Source organism: Serinus canaria, chromosome 12, assembly GCF_022539315.1.
Source record: "Serinus canaria isolate serCan28SL12 chromosome 12, serCan2020, whole genome shotgun sequence".
NCBI lineage: Eukaryota > Metazoa > Chordata > Aves > Passeriformes > Fringillidae > Serinus > Serinus canaria.
This window is the reverse complement of record NC_066326.1, coordinates 12,122,450-12,141,704: the sequence shown is the minus strand read 5'-3', so window position 1 is coordinate 12,141,704 and position 19,255 is coordinate 12,122,450. Positions and strand designations below refer to the sequence as shown.

General features: G+C 35.4%; 1 protein-coding gene across 1 annotated transcript in view; it reads right to left on the bottom strand.

Moving 5' to 3' along the window:
• DNAH12 (dynein axonemal heavy chain 12) overlaps window positions 1-19,255 on the bottom strand; it is a 57,484-nt gene that overhangs the window by 2,596 nt on the left and 35,633 nt on the right. Inside the window, exons 46-70 of the mRNA XM_030228081.2 lie at window positions 18,571-18,704; window positions 18,188-18,350; window positions 17,660-17,740; window positions 16,439-16,615; window positions 15,961-16,092; window positions 15,442-15,531; window positions 14,352-14,492; window positions 13,981-14,222; window positions 13,500-13,647; window positions 12,458-12,603; window positions 11,842-12,056; window positions 10,747-10,939; window positions 9,727-9,919; window positions 9,125-9,297; window positions 8,482-8,622; window positions 7,201-7,359; window positions 6,051-6,195; window positions 5,063-5,213; window positions 4,563-4,816; window positions 3,840-3,980; window positions 3,024-3,161; window positions 1,925-2,158; window positions 1,345-1,530; window positions 710-813; window positions 51-255 (exon numbers count right to left, since the gene is read on the bottom strand). Coding sequence (XP_030083941.2) covers window positions 51-255; window positions 710-813; window positions 1,345-1,530; window positions 1,925-2,158; window positions 3,024-3,161; window positions 3,840-3,980; window positions 4,563-4,816; window positions 5,063-5,213; window positions 6,051-6,195; window positions 7,201-7,359; window positions 8,482-8,622; window positions 9,125-9,297; window positions 9,727-9,919; window positions 10,747-10,939; window positions 11,842-12,056; window positions 12,458-12,603; window positions 13,500-13,647; window positions 13,981-14,222; window positions 14,352-14,492; window positions 15,442-15,531; window positions 15,961-16,092; window positions 16,439-16,615; window positions 17,660-17,740; window positions 18,188-18,350; window positions 18,571-18,704 — 4,086 coding nt within the window. The remainder of the gene's footprint in view (window positions 1-50; window positions 256-709; window positions 814-1,344; window positions 1,531-1,924; window positions 2,159-3,023; window positions 3,162-3,839; window positions 3,981-4,562; window positions 4,817-5,062; window positions 5,214-6,050; window positions 6,196-7,200; window positions 7,360-8,481; window positions 8,623-9,124; window positions 9,298-9,726; window positions 9,920-10,746; window positions 10,940-11,841; window positions 12,057-12,457; window positions 12,604-13,499; window positions 13,648-13,980; window positions 14,223-14,351; window positions 14,493-15,441; window positions 15,532-15,960; window positions 16,093-16,438; window positions 16,616-17,659; window positions 17,741-18,187; window positions 18,351-18,570; window positions 18,705-19,255) is intronic.

The window sequence follows — 19,255 nt, the reverse complement described above, 5'->3', positions numbered from 1 at the left end:
ATATGGAAAAGAAGATTGAACAAATGGCAGCACTGCCACTTGTACATTACCTGTAAAAACTTCAGCCTTGCTAGCAAATCAACAACATAGCTCCCTAATGGTTTTAGACTTGGGTATGAATGCTGTGCCCACTTCTCAGGAACTTTTCCAATAAGGAGACTGCCAGACAGAGCCTCCAGTTCAGCATCCATAACAACCAATCCTTTAATGGCTTTCTTCAGGTTAATCAGTGTAATGCGAATAGTTCGGATTAAACTGGAATTAAAAACCAAACAATTATCACACATTCTGCATGATTTGTTAAACATGACTATGTCATTGGAAAAAAAGTAAAAGAAGTGGATTATGGAGGTATCTATAGAACTTTTATAGCTTTTTAAATCTATATAGATATCTGGACAATGAGCAACGTCTGTAAAGTCATGGATTTGAGCATTAGTGCAGATTTATTTAAGACTAGAAACAGTAATTAATTCTTTTGTTATCTCTGATATCCTGAAATTTTTTCTAAGAGGATAAATTTGGAACTCCAAATGTATCCACTATGTTACAGATGAAGGAAAAAGGTTTTGATTGCAAAAGAAGAGGGTGTGCAATAAGGAAAACTTGGAGACTTAAGGCCAGAGAGCATTTGGGAAAAAATTAAGCAGGAGACATGAGGAGAAATTGAATGATTTCTGGTAAATTTAATAAAATAGAACATTCTTACTGGTTAAATCTTTCCATTTCTTGCACCAGCACAGTGTTCATACTTTCTTCATATCTCACAGGATATTTAATTAGGCAACTTTCAATGTCAAAATCCTTTGGAAGCTGAAAATGACAACACATTTGGAAATCATTCCATATATCACTATGATTTTACATTAAGGTGTGCAAATGTGAAAATTTGCAGAGCAATAGAAATCACTAAACTTTATGATTAGTATTTTAACAATACAGGATTCACTAGTTCAATTAAAATAAAAATTTGTGGGATTTAAATGTTCATTTTTTTAAAAAACACCTATAATTTTTAATATAATGAAAATTTATTAATATATTTCTATTTATTAATATTTAATTTGTTCATGTGAATGAATCAACTGTTCTTTCAAGTCCTCTTTGCTCTGTTTTCTCTCTTTCTACTGTCTTCTGCCCATTTAATAAAATTAATAAAATTTCTTTCAACTGAAATATAGCTGTGGTCTGTTACAGCCACACAAGTTCTTACTTTCACATTGCACTAAGTTCCTTTCAGAATGCTTTTCTTTCAAGATGAAATCTACTTTACAGTGAAGATTTTAGTTAAGGAAATTCTGCTTTGTAAAAAGATATATTGAAGTCATTTGTACAATACAATACCTTTCTGAGAATATCATCTGCAATTGCATAAAGAGTGCTGTCACCACCCCCAGAAGTTCCCTGAGAACCTCCTCCTTGTGTTAAAATCAGAGATTCAAAGAGGGTCTTAGTTTGCTGAAGATCTTTTGCAATATCCACATTTTCATGCAAGCCAAATACCTCTGGGTGCTGAGTAAAGGGAAGATTCTAGGACAAAACAAACCAAAAAAAAGAAGTCTGGGTTACATACAGCAGGAGGAATCTCATTCAAGTTTTTTTAAGAAGTCAAGTGAAAAACTTCAACTGCAGGTGAGTGAGGACCTTAGTGGCAGGTATTTGCAGACAGTGGTGATAGAGCCACCACTTTTCACACAGAAAGTAATTTCCAAAGAATTCTCAATTATCTATGCTACACATCCCCCTATCTAATTACTGATTCCCTCTCCAAAACATTTGAGATCATGCCAAGGATCATACAAGGATGCTGGCAAGAACCTGAGCACACAGTTAATTGTGCTGCAAAACAACCTCTTTAAGCCTTTCAGGATTGCTTTCTTAGCACATCATTGTAACAGTGCAAAATCTTGTTGCTCACTTTTACCTTAATAAACTCAATGTACTCCTCATAGGTGCCTTTGGGTGGAGCATAGTAGTTGCCACTGGGAGAAAAAGTGTACCGAGGGTTCTCGATGATGTCTGGGTTATAGAAGTCATCGAGCATTGTCAGCAGCAAACGTCTGTCCCAGTCATCTGTCACTCGACCTCCATAGTTACACTCACCAGTCAGGTAAGAGACAGCTTCAAAGGGAACGTGGCTGTACTCATTGATGAACAACTGAAACAGAAATGAGAGCAGTTCTAGAGACTTGCAGTATCTGCTAAACAACAGTGGGACCTAACAGAATAAAAGGCTGGAAGCTACAGCATGTGTAAGCTGCAGTTTAGGGAGTTTTCTTCCCAGGTGCTGGAAACTCAAATTCTGACATCTTATTTTCAGGTAAAAATTATTGTTTAAAATCAAGACGAGTTAAGAGCAAAAGCCTCTTATGAATATCAAAATTACTTAGTTATCCATGTCATTCTTCAATTATTTGCAAGTGGATGGTTTCTCCAGTTCAAACTTTGTAGATGGACACTTTTCTGCACCAGAAATAAAGATGTGTTTCACTTAATTTATCTTTTAATCTTTCTCCAATCTCATTCATTAACTTCTTGGTAACTTTTCAAATCTCCAGCCTCAACTTCTGTAATTCAGTTTTAATTCTCCTGACTTTTACACAGAGTGCCTATAAAAGGTTCAAGGTCAAGTAGTGTTCACCGTCTCATTTTGGGGAAGGAGAATAGTCTGAGGGCCTGTTAACTACCAGTATACATGCAAAAAAAATGTCCTCCTACTAACCATCATAAGAAGTGACTGTCATTGACATGTGCTACCTCAAGAACAGTCAGCTCTTGAACATGACAAATTTAACTTTTGTGACACTCACATATATTCATTATATTCCATATGTCTGTAGAAATCTGAATTTTTATGTCATTTGTAATTTTGGAAATATTTATAATACGATTGACATTCCTTGCCTTTACAGCTGAAGTCCTGAATATCTATGAACATTTGAGGTAACTTCAGTGTATTGCTCCCTGTGACTCCCAGCTGTGCTTTGCAAGATCAGAGTTCAGGAGGTAATCAGTGATTTTACCTGCAGCTGTCTGATACTGATTCTCAAGTCGGACTCATTAAATCCATAGGGTATATTCCAACCAAGGGGTCCAAACTTCCTTCTCTCCTGAACAAGAGCATGGAAGAAACAAACTCCAAAGAGTAGTTTCTCCCATACCTTTGAGAAAAGCAAAAGAAAAATGTATTATTAATTAGTCTGTAAATTCATGGTAGTCTGCAGCATGTGTAGTGAGCACCCTTGGATTACCACTCTCCACCCAGGTATAAATCCAGACCACCACTAAGTATCTTGTGGTTTTTTCCCAGGGAACAAGTGCACACACAGTGCCACATATGCAAGCACATTTAGCCAGTTCCTCAAGTACCATGATATTCTTTAATGTATAGGGCAACTGACTTCATAAGAACTCCAATAGCACCAGATATTTATTTTTAAGGTTCATTAGATAAACAAAAAACACAAATGTATTTTTAAAGCAGGTCCTTAGGTACAGTCACACCCATGTATATTGATAACTCGTATCTCTGATCCCACTGTTTTTCACTTCCTTCACAGGTAATGATTAGCTAAGTTGTTCACCAGGTATCAATAAGATATATGGGCACTGCAGTATTTGGTCCCTGACAGCAAGAAAAGGTCTCCTCAGTGCTTATCCCCTCAACAACAACAGACATGCCTTTCTAATCAATGTTCAGAGTCCATGTACATTGAGTACTATGTGTGTGTAGCACGTAAGTGACTTAATAAAGCCTAAGAAATCATTTAAAATATTGCTATGAAATTGGATAACAAAACCCCAAAGTCCAAAATCTTCTCAAGAGATAGGTACATTACCAGCTCCTTTCCAGGACATCCAGCAAAGAATTCAGGATCAGAAATAGGATCAGAAAGAAATGACTGAAGCAGGTTTAACCGCAGACCAGTAGGAGGCTCATTTGTCATCTTCACACCATTCTGCAGAATGGTTACTGGAAACTAGAAATAAAAAATAGCAAAACTGCATTCAGAAAGTGTGGAATAGATTCTATATTAATAATATTCTATTATTTTGTGTTTTTTACATTAACAACTATCTGCAAGAAATTCCATTTTAAAGGTCAATAGCTTATAAAAAATTCTCCAAGGCAACAAGAAAGTAAGACTCTGCTGTAAATAACAAACCTGTATTTTAAAATGTTTTCTTGGTATTCAAGACTTCACAGATAAAATGCAAGACTAATTTTTTAAATTTATGTGAGAGCAAAAAAAACGTTCTTAATCATATATGCTGACAGATTGGAGTTTCATTGAGTAGTACACAAAATATTGCGCATCACAGCATCAAAATATTACAAAGGAAGCTTGATACTATCATGTTTATAATTATTTTTTAAATGTCCTTTATTGGTTAAATTATCTCTTCAAAGCTAATTATTATTAGCTCTTCAAAGCTAAATTATCTCTTCAAAGCTTCAGGGAAGCTCTGTATTGTCAGCTCATTCAGGCATACAAAAATTCCCTAAAAATGCCATCAACTTTCCCTTTCCCTAAACAGAGATTATAGGGCCATGCATATACCTTTGGTGAGGGGTAACTTGTAAGCCAAAGTCTGAATTCTGGGTGACATTTTTCACTGTCAAGCTCCTCACATATTTTCTCCAGCATTGGCATCCAGGAGACAGCTAAATGACAATTTTGTAAACAAACCCATGTTCCTTCTTCCATTCCTGTTTGAATCATTTTTGTAGCTATTGGTCCTTGTCCTTGTCCTAATGAGATGGACTGAAACTTATCTCCTACCATCTCTCTGTCATTTGCCAGTTTCAGGAGGCCTGGAACAGAAAGAAGTATAAGATTTTAGCACTCATATATTAAAAAGAAGTTATGTCAGAAAAAAAAAATTTGAAAAACTTCTATTACTATTGTGTTTATATGTACCTACAAATTAGCATTTTGAAGGGGCACAGAATTCTACCAGTCTGACACAACGCACTCAAATCTACTTGTGGAAAATGGAAAATAATCCTCACTGTGTATTGAAGGGGAATTTGAGGTCCCTTCTTTCTGTGTATACTTACTAGACATGGGATCTGCTCCTGGAGATAGCACAAATATTAAAGGGACTGTAGCAGTTGAATCTAAGTAACTTTTTGCTAGATCAAAAGGTGGCGGCTCTACAAATTTCTTCCCCAGTTTTTCAGTAACAAATGTTGTTATAGCTGGACCAATCTGGTAAAAAAAAGCAAATACAAATCACTAACATAGACATAACTGCAGATCTGATAATGTCGTTTATGCGCAAGCCTGCAGACACCTCTCTGATTTGCAGAGATTTGAGACCAGTCTTGCAGAGTGTTCCAAAAGCAAAGGTTTCAGGATTCATCTCTTGTTGACACCTCCCTCCTTTTTTTTTCCTTACAAGAGGAATAATAATGTTTCTAGAAAATAAAGAATAACATACCTTGTATAAATAATATTAAATAACATTAAGACCTTGAGTCAGGCTTTTCCTGATGGGGAGGACAAGCACATCCTCCCTTAGGAATGTAATTATTTTTAATTAATTCAAGGGAGCAGTTGCTACATGCCTTAAATTCTAACATTGACAGCTCCTAAAGAGAATGCAATAAAATTTTCTAAGAGCACCAAAGGCAGAATTTGTTGAAAGTTCATCTTGCTCATTTGAATCAACACATTTTATCTCTTTTTGCCTTAATTATCATTTGCATGAAAGCACATGGTATTAGACAACCTGTATATTTTTTTTCAGGCCAATATGTCCTGTTCTTGAGTATATTGAGTGCACCAGGAAACAGCCTAGGCATAAAAAAATATTTCAAGAGAGTTAGAACAAGTAGAATCCTACAAAAGATTAATTAAATCACATCAGAAAAAAAGATTTCAGCTGATGCTTGAGGTGTTTGTATTGGTCACTTGAAAAATAAGAACAGCACTTACTTTCTTAATAAATATAATGAAGAACAGATTAATTACTGGAACAGGCAGGGCAAACTATGTTACAAGGCATGGCACAGTCTACAAACACTCCATAACAGATCATTTTACCTTGTCTGGTCTTAAGCACCGAAGAACTATCATCTTCTGTAATTCACTAAATGTATTATTCAGCTCTTCTGGCAATGGGAAGTTGTGTGGCTCTTTGCTATCATACATTTTTTGCCATTCACCTATATTTTCAGAGACATGACTCCTAGAGAAAAAAAACCACAAGCACTATAAATACCTGGAGTCTTTTTTTAAATATTTATCAAAGGCAAATTACATTGTGTTGTCATTTAAGACACTTCATATCTACATCAGAAAATAATCCTACAGTTGAGCTTCTCCATGCTGAATGGTGAAAAATCTCTTTCCACCATGCTGCTGAGGAGAGATTCCACCAGAAACGTTCCAAGCTGACAATGAGTTCTGTCTGTTCCTCCAGCCAGCACTGCTTGCACCTTCATAGGGCCGGGTGAATTTTTTGCCTCCACTAGCTCAGAAAAACACCACACTTTAACTGAAGAAAATTACCAGAAAATTCAACTAGGGAAAAAACCTATTTTCCTTCACACAATATGCAGAGTATGTCCTTGGCAATGGGACAACTTTCAGATTATTTAAAGGTGGGATCATGATCCACATTGCTACTTAAACTCCAAAGGAGCTGAAACACAAAACAACCTCAAAGAACTTCTAAGAGAGCAGTGTTACTGCATTCAGATCAAATTGCTCCAAATATTTGCACTCAGTCAGCTAATTTATGGAAGTTTTGTACAGGCCATGTTGTCTCCAGAATTTAGTGCTAAATTCTATTTAAACCCACAGTGAAACTGTACTGAGTTCAGGAGAAGAAAGTTTACTAGAAAAACTCCTTCCCCAGAACTGCAGTGGAGTTCTGCTACATCTACTATCTCTGGCTTTCACTGAACCCTTAAAACACTGTTCCTCTACCATGAAGACATTTCAGAAGAAAAATTTCTTTAGGCAATGCCTCAAATAATTTAGAAAAATTAGTTTTATTACATAATATTATAAACAGTGATCTGACTGATTGGAGTAAGTGAAGCAAACATGATAATGAAAACAAGGGGCTGATTTCATCCCCTTTGCATTCTGGCACTGATTTGGAAAACAGCAAACACTTCTTTCAGCTTGTTATGTATGTATTGGCCAAAACCAATTGAGGCCAATTCACATCACTATTTTACCATACCTCAGTCTTTCCATGGCTGGGAATTCACTGGCACGACACAATTCATCCCAGCTCTTATCTGATAGCCAAGACGGATCTGGATTCTTGTGCTCATTCTTGAGACCCACACCTCCAGTTAGTAAGAACATAAACTCCTGATGTTGTATTTCATTATTAGCCCTATTAAAAAAACCCAACCAGTAACTGAGATACAATTTTACATAATATAAACAGTGGTTTAAAACTAATTACACTTCACTGCCATTTAGGAATGCTTCTACTTCAGTATGAGCTGAGATTAGATCTCAATATTCTATATTATTAAAAAACTGCATGGTAAAAATGTCTGATTAATACTAAAGTAAAGGTTTCAAGAGAAACCTTATAAATCTTAGAATCAATTAGTTGTGTACGTTGGAAAAGACCTTTAAGATCAAGTCCAACCATTAACTCAGCACTGCCAAGCTATCACTAATCACTGTCCCTCAGTGCCACATCTACACAGCTTCTAAATGCCTCCAGGGATGGTGATTCTACCACTGCTCTGAGCAGCCTGTTCCAATGCTTGACAACACTTTTGGCAAAGAACTAATACCTGCTTTTCTTTTTTGTAAAAGTGCAATTATTCCTGTTTTTTAAAGGCTTTGCAGAAAATAATGGGTTTTACAATTACAGTACCCTTACAGATTGGCCCAGGAAGAACATCCATGTACAGATGAGTACACACTGCAATTAATTAAGTATGCATGTGGTTGTGCAATTTTGAATATATCATTCCTTTCATAAGATATTCACACAAAATTAGGAGGAGGAAACTAAAAAGCTGGTGGAAAGGAGAAGACTGCATCTGAGATCACATGATGTTATGCAAAAGGGTAACAGACAGAGAAAAGAAAAAATGAAAAACAAAGACAAAAATCTAGAAGTTGTTGGCATTACACGCCCAAGTTTTCTTTCTAAAATGTTTTCTTTAATAACAGAAATTGGTTTTGATATAAGTAATGTTAAACTATTTATTAGGAAACTGCCCAGATCCTTTAAAGATAGATTTATCATTGACAAAACCATTGACAAATGGGCACGATTTTTTTTTTCATAATGTGTCCTGTAGTAGTGATAGATGCACCCACACACTCTTCCATTTTTTAATATTAAACATCTTAGAAAGCCCAAAGTATTCATGACCTTCCTCCAAAGGCATTATTGTCAATGTGCACTAGAACATTCCATTTCATCAGTACCTGCTTCCACAATAAAATCATTAGTTTCTGTTAGTAAGAGACTTCCGAAAAATGAGCTTACATGAGCAGATTACAGCACAATAGAAAGGAGAAGAGCAGCTTGTCTGTTTCAAACAGTGAACGACAGACTTGGCAGTACAGATTGTAGGTGAAGTGGTCGTTTAGATACTGAAGTCGCTTCTTCAAAACTTTGGATTTATTACTAAAAAGAAAAGAAGTGATAAACTGAGACTTCAAATTGAATAACATATACAATCCGTTAAGAAATCTCATCTGTTTAGGGTTGCTGAGGATTTATATCAGATCCACAGATTCCACAAGGGACTTAGGTGGCAGTTTCCCCAAAATTTCAACTATACTCCCTGTCTTTTTAAAAGACTGTAGCACTTTTAGAAGTTCCAAGCAAAATAATAAGCTGAAATCAATTCGCCACATTTAAGTGGTGGCACTTAGTCTTCAAAATGGAGCCTATTTCAGAACCTGACTTCACAATAAGTCACATTCTTTAAAATATTTAAATATAGCACATCCTTACAGTTCATCATTTGTTTCAACAGTAACTAAAAAGATAAATTAATTCATTAATAAATCCTATTTTCCTTCAAAATCCTTCATTTAAGAAGGCAAACCATTTCCAAGTGGAGAAGACTATTCATAACAAGAAAATGAAACCTCCTTATTTCCTGCAGAGAGACCCTCTTTACCTGTCATGAATGGAGCTGATGTAGAGGCTGACAAACCAGCTGAGAGAGTACTGGTACATGGGGTCGATGTTGGCCAGGTCGGCGATGCTGAAGAAGAGCACGGCTGAGTGCTGCGCCACGGGCCGGTACGCCTCCCGCGACTCCGCGATCTTCAGCTCCGTCTTCTCTGCAATCTGCACATCAACAGCAGGGGACAAACAACAGCTTCTAATAGCCTTAATACTCTCCATCTTCTACAAAAATGTCACTACTTATTGCATTTCCAGAATAGTTCCATACAGCACTGCAACACCAGAGTAAAGCGACTTCTCTGCTCCAGAAGGCACCACCCCAGTAGGTGAAACAAGCACTAGGCCCTACCCCAGTGCTGCCTGATCTATTTACCTGCGCTACAGATACACATGCTTAAAAACATTTTAACGACCGAATAAACTACCAGTGAAGATTCTAGAACAGATCCAATTTTATTTCTCTTTCCATTTCACAAGTACAGAATTTCCTCCTTGTGCTATGCCTCCAAATCAGAGACCTTCTGCTGGCTGCAAATTTTAACACTTACTTTGTCAGTATTATTGAGGGAAGCACACATCCATACTCCTTACCTGCTGTTTTCTTGTGATCTCATTAGCCATGACTTTGGCAGAATCCAAGACCTGGATGGCAGTCTCATCTTCCAGAATATCACCTTCAGATGACTCTAAAGTTTCTAAAATTTTCTTCTCAATTTCTTGTAGATTCTTTTTATTGGCTGCGGACTGTACAATGAGAGCATTTCTTTCCTCTTCTAAATCTGGCCTAATGAAGAAAAACACAAAAACCAAAACCAGTCAATGCTCATCTTGCACTGGCAGCAAAAGAAGCCCATGAAAATTACTCCCTCTTCCTACAGGAAGTGATTTGTAAATATTCTTTTCAGTTTAAGGAGGTTTTTGGTGTTTAACATCTATTTATACTGGTGAATACAGATTTTTTCCCATTACTTCTACTCAATATTTGGAAATGATGGTCTAATCTCTAACATCTTAGCATTTTGAAAATGGCAGTGCATTCTACTTTTCCTTTATTGTATCTCTGCTGCCTGAAAAAAACCCACCAAGTGATACGCAGTGCCTGTTTACTCCTGGAAACACTTCTGTTAGCAAACAGTTTACCCCAGTTACACAGAATGCCTGTCCAACCCACATACTATTTCTCCATGCCTCTGAGAGGGCTCAGATATGATCCATAATCAGTTTCAGAGATACTTTGCATTTATTTCCTACAAAATTCAAATGAAATCCTCATTGTTCTGGCATCTTTGTGTGGCAGTTCAGTCACACTGAAAAAATAACAGTAATGATTCAAATAATATTTACAAAGTTTTCTAACATTCAAGGAATATTTCAGGAGAAAACTGCCATGAAAAAACAATGATTTCACATCTGTTATTTTAATTAACTTGTGGACACTCACCCCTAAAACTTCTCTAATAAATTTTTAAATGATAAAATTTTAATTTAAAGTTGTTACTGAGCAACATTTATGCCATGTAACATCCATTCTTCTATACAATAAATTAATTTCCCTTTTCCTGGGAATTATGCCATAAAAACCTTTAATGGCTGTTTACTATAGAGACTTACCTCTCTTCTGCTACAACAATACCTAGCAGCTGGTCTTCAAGTCCCTCTGGTGTTATCATAAAATTGAGTAATAAAACTTTTGTAGCAAGTTCAGGCATATAGTGTGGATTTCTTAGTTTCGTGGTAATAAAAAACTTGAAATCACTGGAATACTCAATAACACTCTCACCAAGCCTGATACACTCCATACCTCCTGAAGTTAAAAAAAGAAACATTAAGAAAACATATCTACTCCAAGTATTCACAGGAAAAAAAATACTTCTGTCATTAAATAAAAGCAAATTCTCATCAATGACAAATTTCCTGAGAAGTAAAAACTAGTAAATACATCTGATAGTCTGAAAAATTGTCACAGACCTCAGTGAGGCCACTTATCCCTCTCAGCAGATGAAATCAAGTCAATCCTATCACTACTGTACTTCCAATTTGCATATAAAAAAACTAGAGACGCCAACACAAAGCTCTGGAATTATTCCCAAATATTCTATTCTTACAGGCTACTATTTCATTGAATTTCTTGTCTGAAAGAGAAAACCACAAAGAAAAAAAAAGTGTCTGAGCTTTACTTTCCTTTTGTTTTTAATTCTGAACATGAAAACCGATAAAGACAAACTAGGTAAGAAGGAAAGGAAAACTAATTTCTTTATGTGCACTTTTCTGTCATCTAAAAGGAGGAAAAGTTGAAAAAACCAAATTCATAGCTGCATAAGTACAGTGAAAACTATACCTTAAGCAAAATGTCTTGACAACTTTGTTTGCTTTATTTGTGCAAAAGTTAGCAAATTTTATCATCAGACTAAAACATATGAAAATGAACAAGCAAAACAATTTCACTGGCAATGTTTCCTTCACAGAACTTCTTTAGTCTCCTACAGCAATCTGGTAAAGATTTTCACATAAAACCATTTTCATGACAAGCAGGAATGACATTTATTAAAAAGTAAAACTTCAGGCTCTTGTGCAACTACTTTTCTCATAGCAGAGGGAGAATTAAGGCAAGAAGACAGTAATATGAAAAACATCAGGTGGTGCCATAGCGTAGAAACTGAACATTAATGTCCCCTCCTTCAGGGTTCTAAATTAATTCTGCTGTACCTTGTTTAAAGGTCTGTTTAAGCAGCAAAGGTTCAAGAGATGGGTCTAATTCTTCCCCAACATTTTCTAGCAGCAGTGGAGTCCCAAACTGAATGCAGTTCTCCACAGTTCTCATATAATCCGTGTCACTGATCTTGATAACATTCAGACGGTTGTCCTTCTCAAAATTCTTGATCCATTTATTTGCTTGACCTTGAGGATCAATCATTAATGGCCTAGAAAACACAGGACAGTTTTCTCAGTGCTTTCAGGCATTTTCCAAAATTTTAAACTATTTTACATGTTTCTGTATTAGACTGTCAAGAAGAAGTGATACAATTTAATTATGTTATTTTAAGATATCAGTGAATAATGGATGCATAGGTATTTTACAATAACTTGAAAAGCAATAGCAGAAATAGCTTTAAAAGTTGCAAAAAATGTTTAACAATTTTCATAAAATAATCAGAATACAGAATTATTGTAAAATATTGTTCTACCTCCCCCCGGAATATAAAGATTGCACTCCTTTTTAAATTATACTGCTCTACAGAAGCTACACTGTTTCCAGATACACTCTTTTTTTTAAAAGTGGGAACTTGCTTGGATTTGAAAATTAAACCTTTTTGTCACCTACCAACGTCTTGAATTGTCAACAATTACCCCATTGTCTACAGAAAATATGTCAGTTGGCAAACCAGCAATATTCCAGGCTCTTATTTTTATTGGGTCACCAAGATTCTTGCTCAAAGAGAAATTCTCAGAACAAGGGATTTTTTTCTCCTGAAAAAGAGTGGGGAAAACCCATCAAAATGAACGTTTTTCTTTATTCTGTGTTTCTTTATAGCTTTATTAAATGCCACTTCCATCCAAAAATGACAATGTGCATTTTGTTTAAGGGACTGAAATAGGTTATGTATAAGTAAAAATCCCAGGGAAAACAAAACCATAATTTCAATAACTAACTACATTTCCCCACTAAATATTTACTCTCTTATCAAATTTTGGAAGATTTGTCCAGTTTTTGGTACATTCATGGGGGGGAGGTTACACAGTTGGAAATATCTAATTATATTTTCCATTAAATCAGTACAGTAATCCAGTGCTGATTTGTTACTGCTTCAGGCATTTTTAAGTGTTCCTAAATCACTTGATTTATCAATTATTTATGAATGTATTTGATTTATGAGTTATGGCATTCATATGCCATTAGGGTTAGGGTTAAGTGTAAGGGTTAGGGTTCCTATGTTTCCTATGTTGAAAGTGTCCCTTTGCAAACCACACAATTAACCATATAATCAACATACAAATACTCGATGGTGTAAGTTATAGAATGTTTTACATTATACATAACTGCATTTTAAATTTATTTATTTTATTTCAAGGCAAAATATAGAAAACAACGAGATTTTACTTCAGTAACAATCAAGCCTTACAAAATCAATGATGGTCTTTTGTTTCTGATATGCTATTGTGGAGTAAATTATAAGTGTGGGGTAAATTCGCTGATTTAATTAAATTCAAATCTACAAAAGATTGGATCAGCAGAATTGATCCCACTGGTTTACCCATGAGGTTTACTAGGCTAACATCAGGTAAATTACAAGGGCTTTTTGAAGCTTTTTGCAGTTGTCTCAAAAAACCAAAACATTTATTTAACTCTAAGACAACCTTCTAACCTCGCACAGTTTGCTCCAATCTTTGGTACACTCTTGTCGAAATCCAGCAGTAAAAGCTCCCAGATACGCAATTACACCTGCTGATATCAGAATATCACCTGTCAGATTATCATATTCCACTTGAAGATCACATGCAGCTTGATGCCATCTATAAAAAGCAGAAAAAAGTCATACTGAAACCTCCACATTCACGATATCGATGTTAAAAACCAACTTGGTTTTATTCATTTTAGGCAAGAATACGTGAAAAATACCTCATTGATGTATTCTATTCTCATTTTGAAGAAATTTCTGCAACAATTCACCCAGTGTTGCTGCCCATATTTTTATGCTACAAACAACTAGGAATATTTCAAGGTGCAGGACATTATTTAGTGTTACAGTCCTCCGACAGAACACAGCATTAAAGGCTTAGAGAATGTAATTTCAAGTTCTATTTCTACAGTGGTAGTTTTATCTGACATTTGAACTTTTAACTGACCTTGTTTTTTCTCCACCAAGGCCTCCAATCAGCTTCTCTGCTCGTTCCAGTTTTTTAGCACACAAATCAACCTGGAATTCCAAACGAGCCTTTTCTTCTGTCTTTTCAGCAAAGGTTTTTTCCAAAGCAGCCAAACGGCCTTCAACTTCTGCAAGTTCTCCTCTCTTCTGATTCAACAGTTCCATTGTCACTGCCAAGGACTCCTCTGCCACTTTTAAACGTTCTTTTTTGGGTTCAATCTCCTATTCAATTACAACCAACCCACAAATGCTTTAGTACATTTGTGTAACTTTACTATTAAAATGCTTAGGGTGAATGCATGGAGCAAAGGAAGATTCCATAGCACAAAGGGACAAGGACCAAAACCACACCTTTGATACCCTGTGAAAGACTTCCATTCCCTTAATCCACTTGCATAAACCCTCTGCTGCTGAGGAAGCTTTAGCCACCACTTGTGGATCAAACTCTGGATTAGTCAGGTACTCAGTCCGAATCTTATGCATGACAGCTTCCTGGGTAACAAAAGCATTATAGCCCATCAGGTCTCACAGTTGACACTTCAAAATTGAACAGACTCATTGCCATTTCTCTACACAATGAAATAAGAAAGAACTATTCCATAATAATTGTTGTAGAAATCACTGCTCCTTTGATTGTTTTGATCTTCCTATCATGTTTCCTAGTCTTTTCCTGTTTTGATTCTAATCCTATCCTTACCCCTTCTAATCATTCATTTGCTGTATCTTCCATGCTCCATAAGTGCTAAGAGCATTACAGTCACATAGAAGCCTTAATTTACACTGCCCCTTTTGCAAAACACACCAATTCCATTATTTGCCATATTTTTTCCAATACACAAATTTGGGGACACTATAAAAAGCCATTTCTCCTAATGTAATACAAAATGTAATTGCTTGTACCTACTTTTGGAGATCAGTTTTATAAAGGGCAAAGAGTATTCTATCAAGTACAAAGCATATTCAATTTCCAATTAATTCAGTAAAGGACAAGAATCACACTCTTGGATAGCAAGACCTTTGGGAGAAAAGATCATATTTGAAAAGTTATATAGCTAGTACATTTCTGCATTTATTGTATATCTGCCAGTATAATTAACAAAATATTACCCATTTTGTCATCATTCATTTGTTTAATCAAAAATAATACAATTAGAAAAAGATGTTAAGAAAGGCAGCAATGGACAATCAATTATAAAAAGAGGTTTATAATGCTGAATGGTTGATCTAGTAAAACTAGCAAAAAAAAAAAAAGGCTGGACATGGATCAAATGTCCATTGGTTCCACCGAAAAACCCCAGTCAACTCCCAAAACAGGATATGTGAAATGAGGCTAAAAGGACACAGGTTCTGAAGAAACTGATTGATTTGGACAAATGATGTCTCCAATCTTTTTTTTTTCCCTGCAAGAAAGTATCTGGTAAAAATTACTGAAAAGCCTTACCGGAATGGGTGTCTCAGAACAGGCTTTCAATTCCTTTAAAAAATTAATGTTGCCAAGCATTTTCTGGCTTACACCCCAATAATCCCAAATCTACAAAACACAGTAAGAAATTCCTTTTCAGGCTTTAAAACAAATACACATACAAAAAATTACAAACCTAATTTAATTAAAATTCACGAATATTTAATACTGATCTATTTAATATCTCCCTGAGATGCCAGTGAGGCAGAAAGTCTGCCAGATCAAACATTTCCTTCCAATCATACTTTCAGTCAAAAAGTAAACAGTTTCTCAGGGAAGTTATGTATTATCTATTCTCAAGAAATGTGTAAAGCAAATTAAATCTAGCACATTAAAAATCTGGAAAATAAGGAATTCTGAAAATTTGCAGTAAAATCCTGGGTGGAGGCTATAAGTACTTGCCTACTTTAATGGACCTTGGGTTATCTTGTTTATTGGATAAGTGTTGGAAAGAACATGAATTACATTTTTATTTCAGACTATTGTCTGCCGTTTTACCTTGCCTCCAGATCCTGAAGGATCTGCAATTCTTTCAGGTTTTTTTTCTCTTATGACACAGACGGCAGCCATGACAAGTTTGACACCAGAGGGAGGATTTTTCATTGTTTTGACAACTGCTATATCAGATGGCTAAAATAAAAAATACATTAAGTATTATGTCTTAGCACTCAGTAGATGAACTGAAAGAAAGAGGAATTATAACACCATTACCAATGAACATAAGTGGTAACAGAGGACTTTTACAAGGGATGATACAATGTTACCACCACAATTAACAATATCCATCACTATCCTCTATGCAGAGGAAAAGAAATTAAATAAATGCTAATAAACTGTAAACTAATGAATAAATAAAATTATGCTTTAAAAATTCCAGGTCAGAACACTTTTGTGTCATCTCTTATTCTTCTAAATTCCTATTTCATTTTAGAGAGTTACATAACACTTTCAAATGCTGAAATTTAGATCAGCTTGCCTTCAAAGTGTCAAGAGCACCAATTGCAGCCTCCATGACAGGTAATGCCTCTGCCAGGTCACTCTCACATTCATTTTTCAGTGCCTGAGCTTCTTCAGCTTTTTCTGTAGCAATTTCTTCATCCACTTTAACAATTTTTCTTTTTTCTTCTACTTCTGCAGATTCTACTTCTATAATCTAAAGAAAAACCATGAGTGGACTTTATTTATATTGTGCCGTGAATGATCAAATAAACTGAAATTATCTACTATAGAACTTATGGAATACTGTAAAGTATAAAGGGAACATTGAAGTTTTTAATAGGTTAACATCATTTCAATAACATCATTTCCCTTTATGTTAAGGGAATAATTTCTTAGCATATTGCAACATCATCACGGAGTTTTAACAGTAGATAAACTGATATCAGATTAGGCTCAGAAAAAAGCTATTTAAAATATGTTTGAAGTTCAGGAGAAGCTCCTCATGTTTGCACATCACACTGTAACTAAAATGGATGAGTTTTACAGGGAGTTTTAGCTTCATAGTCTGTAACACTGACTATGGAAACTTATTTTCTTTTCTGGGATAAGTCAAGCCTTTATCAACTCCCTTTGATGTTCTAGGGGAGTGACATTCAGTTTTCTTAGAGGCAGAAGAGATACCACTGTATTTGTAAAAACACTTAGGAATCAGAAACAAGTGTATAACATGTCAATTAAATCATGCTTTTTTGGTGAAGCAACAGTCACATACAAGATAAGTATATGTATATTTTCATATACTGGAATTTTCAAACCCCCACTAAATTCCCAGGATCCTTTTATAAATCAATCCTATAATCCCTGTGCATGCAAAGCCAGATCGTGCAAAACTGCTCTTGTTTGTTTTGTCATATCTGGTCAAATGGAAAAACTACTTGAGGTTTTCACAATGTTTCTGAATCAACTTGGGAAACCTGATTCAATCACTATTAGCATGAAAGTTCCTCTAACATCCTTCAGAATGGAGCTTAGGCAATGACTGTATATCCAGAGAATGTATTTTAAACAAAGAATGAAATTTTATTTCTGTTCAAAGGCTATAAACATAAATAACCAGTGTCAGAATACTGGAAACCTCTGTAAACAAGGAGTGAGCCCAAAGACCTCAATTCAACTCCTACTTTCTGAAAGTCACACATCAGTGAAATAAGACACGTGCTTACATTAAAAGCCACAAGCTGTATTTGTATAACTCTACCTTCATCATGCTTGCATTTTCCACTTTAGCCTCTTCCAGTTTGGGCTGCAGCTCAATTAATTCTATTTTCATCCTACCAACCTATGCATATACAAAAGAATCAGGGTTCCAGAAGGGTCAAGCACAATTTCCAGCAATTTCTTTAAGACTTAGATTTTACCTAATGACTAATTTATTGATTGTCAATGTAACATTCAGTTTCAAATCAAAACATTCCCAAGACTTATTTTTATCTCCTACATACAATGTCTAATTTTAAGAACTATGATCACTTACAGTCACCCGTTAACCACCAAGGAAATGACAGCTCTATTCATATACTACTTTACAATATATGCTTAGAAATGTATGGCTTTAGCACAAGTTCTGTGATTGCAGGAAAAAAAAGGCAAAATACATTTGTTAGTTTTACTGTTGAAGATTGAGCTAAACAAAATCTGAAATAGCATTTTTGACTGACTTCTCCAGAAAAAGACCTACAGTTGACAAACACTTCCTAATTTCAGTTCCATATTTGTCCTAACTCACCTGTGACTCAGCAAAAGCTAGTTTATCTAGCCCATTCACATATTTCTTTTTGGCTTTCATTACACTGTCTCTTTTCTCAGTAAGAAGTCTCTGAAATGCAGCAATAAGCTCAAGATAAGAAGTAGGAGTAACATAATTATGGCGTCCCAGACTTTGTAAAAACCTATTAAAAAAGTAAAAAGAAAGAACAACTTAAATTTTGATTTATTTTTTGTTTATCACTAGCAAAGTTATGTAACTGTTTGATAGGAATTAACAATTTCAGTGATTTTATATAATTTTATGAAGGCAAATAGTTGTGTTAACTTTTAATATATAAATGAGTAGCATTGAAACTCAGTCACCTAATACTCTATGATTGTTTCCAAAAGCCATAGACTGACCTTTCAGAGAGTGCCAAAACTGAAGTATGGAAGTATTTACAGATGGGCACAACTGCCTGACGCTCAGTGTCTGTGAGCTGAAGTGTTTCTAGGAACTTACTGGCCACACGTTCAAGGGCATCTTCAGGCCACGGCTGAGGGAGAAGTGAGGAAGAAAGAATTTGTAAAATTCAACTGTTAGAGGTCTTAAAAATCAAGTTTTACCATTCAAACCACCAGAATGAGATACACAAGTCTCAGCTGTGTCTCAAGAACAATGAACTGATAAAAGGGTTGGTTAGCTCAGGCATCAAGGTCACCACCCCTGCAATCTTTACTGACAGCTCCTGGTTGATCTTCTAGCTCAAAGCTACACAGTAACATTCCATCCAAACAGTTTTGTGTCTATTCACCATTTGGCAGAAAAATTAATTGACATCAGCACTGGGCCAAGCTATAGAGCTAACTGTGCTTTACTGAGAGCAATACTACTTACATTGATACTATTTCACCAAGTTTTATTCTGCAATAAAAGATCTACTGATAAACATCAGGATTTGTATTTGCTAGACGTTCCTACAATGGATGACCTCCTTAATAGGCAGCCGCAATTTTACAGTCACAATGAAATTGTTTCTCTAGTCCTTTAAAATATACACATTAGGCAATAAAATTACAAATTTCCATCATCAAACTAAGACTATTC